The sequence below is a fragment of the Etheostoma cragini genome, unplaced genomic scaffold (assembly GCF_013103735.1).
Source record: "Etheostoma cragini isolate CJK2018 unplaced genomic scaffold, CSU_Ecrag_1.0 ScbMSFa_1030, whole genome shotgun sequence".
Classification (NCBI taxonomy): domain Eukaryota; kingdom Metazoa; phylum Chordata; class Actinopteri; order Perciformes; family Percidae; genus Etheostoma; species Etheostoma cragini.
In genome coordinates this window covers 1-2,130 of record NW_023265042.1, presented here as the reverse complement: position 1 = coordinate 2,130, position 2,130 = coordinate 1, and the positions used below count along the sequence as shown (strand labels likewise).

Below are 2,130 nucleotides of genomic sequence, written 5' to 3'. Positions count from 1 at the left end.
CTTTTGGCAGTTTAACATGTGAGATAATAACATTACAGATATTTTATGAAACTCATAACTCATTAAATACATGGATCTTTTATTGTGAAATAATACAAGATTCGCAGTTTTTGCGCAGAAATCGGCAAATTATAACAATAATACACTAATAATTAGCTAAATTTTCTGGAGAGATTGAAGGCTCCGCCCAAAGCGAGGCGGAGATCAGTGGTTGGTCCATTAATTAATCAATTAATTATTAATTTCCAGTGTTTAAATCAATAAAAAACATGTTGAAAATGTTCCTCCTGTACGCCGATGACGCCCCGGCTTCTATCACCATATCTGATAGTTTCTGTCTCCATTCTCCATCGTCCTGGAAGCTGAACTAACGTTCACTCTTAATAATATAATATAATATTTAATATATATATATATATATATATATATATATATATATATATCAGAGAGAGAGAGGCACACACTGTCTGATTTTCTGTTTATGAGTTCCATAACACAGGCACAAAACAACAAATACTGACAAAAACAGGGAAATATGAAGTTTTGGCACAAACATCCGAGGTTGTAATATCACAGTTACATTAATTTAAAGAAATATGGGTTTTAATTGTTGTATGACTGTGTTTTTAACCACAAATAACTTTAAAAAGGAAACAAAATGTTAAAAAGCTTCCAAAAGTAACAATTTTTTTTTTAGCTTTTGCTGTTTTAACATGTGAGACTGTAACATTACAGATATGTTATGAAACTCATAAAATATGTGATTTGTTAAACAAATGTGCAAAAATGTTAAAAAGCTTCAAAAAGTGACAAAAAAACAGTGTTTTGTCATTAATTGAAGCTTTGAACATGTACAGATGTGTCATGAAACTCATAACAGGGCTCCTTTAAGAGTGGGGGCTAGGCCCCGCCCCCGCCGCCCTCTGATTGGCCGGTCTACCAGACCTCGCAGCGCCGCCCCGTGTTCATTGGCGAGCCCTCGGGGCAGTTGAAGTGGCGGCTGAAGTCGGGGGAGTTGGCGAGCGTGCCGATGACGCGGTAGCGCGGCGGGCTGTGGGAGTCGGTCATCAGACCCTCATGGGCGCTCTCGGGGGTCCGGACGGAGCACCACACCTGGAGGACACACACACACACACACACACACACACACACACACACACCAATTTATGTTATTATTAACAGGGACAGTGCACATAAACAATGGCCAGCGGACCAATGGGAGGGGCCAGTGGACCAATGGGAGGGGCCAGTGGACCAATGGGAGGGGCCAATGGACCAATGGGAGGGGCCAGCGGACCAATGGGAGGGGCCAATGGACCAACGGGAGGGGCCAGTGGACCAATGGGAGGGGCCAGCGGACCAATGGGAGGGGCCAATGGACCAATGGGAGGGGCCAATGGACCAACGGGAGGGGCCAATGGACCAATGGGAGGGGCGGTGTCTCACCTGAGCGAATCCCAGGAAGAACAGCTGATCGTTGGTGAGGTTGACGGCAGGAAGCTGCTTCTCCGCTCCGTTCTTCCTGATCCACGACTGGTACGCCTGGAGACATCACACAGTATTTATTATACTACTACTACTACTACTACTACTACTACTACTACTACCACCACCACCACCAGTATAATAATATTTCATTTATTATTTCATTTCCTGCTCAAGAGTTAATGATGTCGATCTATAGAATAAAAAGCCTTCGTTTTTATATATATATTATTTGATACTGACGTGGTAAGCGGCATTGAGCCCCCCGTTGTATATATATGTTTCTATTTGTAGTAGTATTTGTAGTAGTATTTGTGGTAGTACTGACGTTGTAGGCGGCCTTCAGGCCCCCGTTGTGTGAACATGTATATATATGTAGTATTTGTAGTAGTATTTGTGGTAGTACTGACGTTGTAGGCGGCCTTCAGGCCCCCGTTGTCGGCGATGTTCTCGCCCAGCGTCTGCCTCCCGTTCACCGGCTCCCCGTTGACGGTGTATTTGCTGTACTGCTCCGTCATGCACTCCGTCCGCCGCCGGAACGCCTCCACCGACGAGTTCCTCCACCACGGACGCAGGTTCCCCTCCTTATCGTACTCTCGGCCTGGGGGGGGGGGGGGGGGGGGGGGGGGGGGGGGGGGGGGGGGG

The 2,130-nt window shown here is 45.7% G+C and overlaps 1 protein-coding gene across 1 annotated transcript; it reads right to left on the bottom strand.

The window, feature by feature from the left end:
* Positions 1–505: 505 nt before the first annotated feature.
* LOC117939754 (endothelin-converting enzyme 1-like) lies at positions 506–2,086 on the bottom strand (the record flags this gene model as incomplete). Its single annotated transcript, XM_034865209.1, has 3 exons — positions 506–1,113; positions 1,447–1,542; positions 1,896–2,086. Coding segments are annotated over 3 exons (464 nt in total), but the record flags the coding sequence as incomplete, so codon positions are not given.
* Between the last annotated feature and the right edge of the window lie 44 nt (positions 2,087–2,130).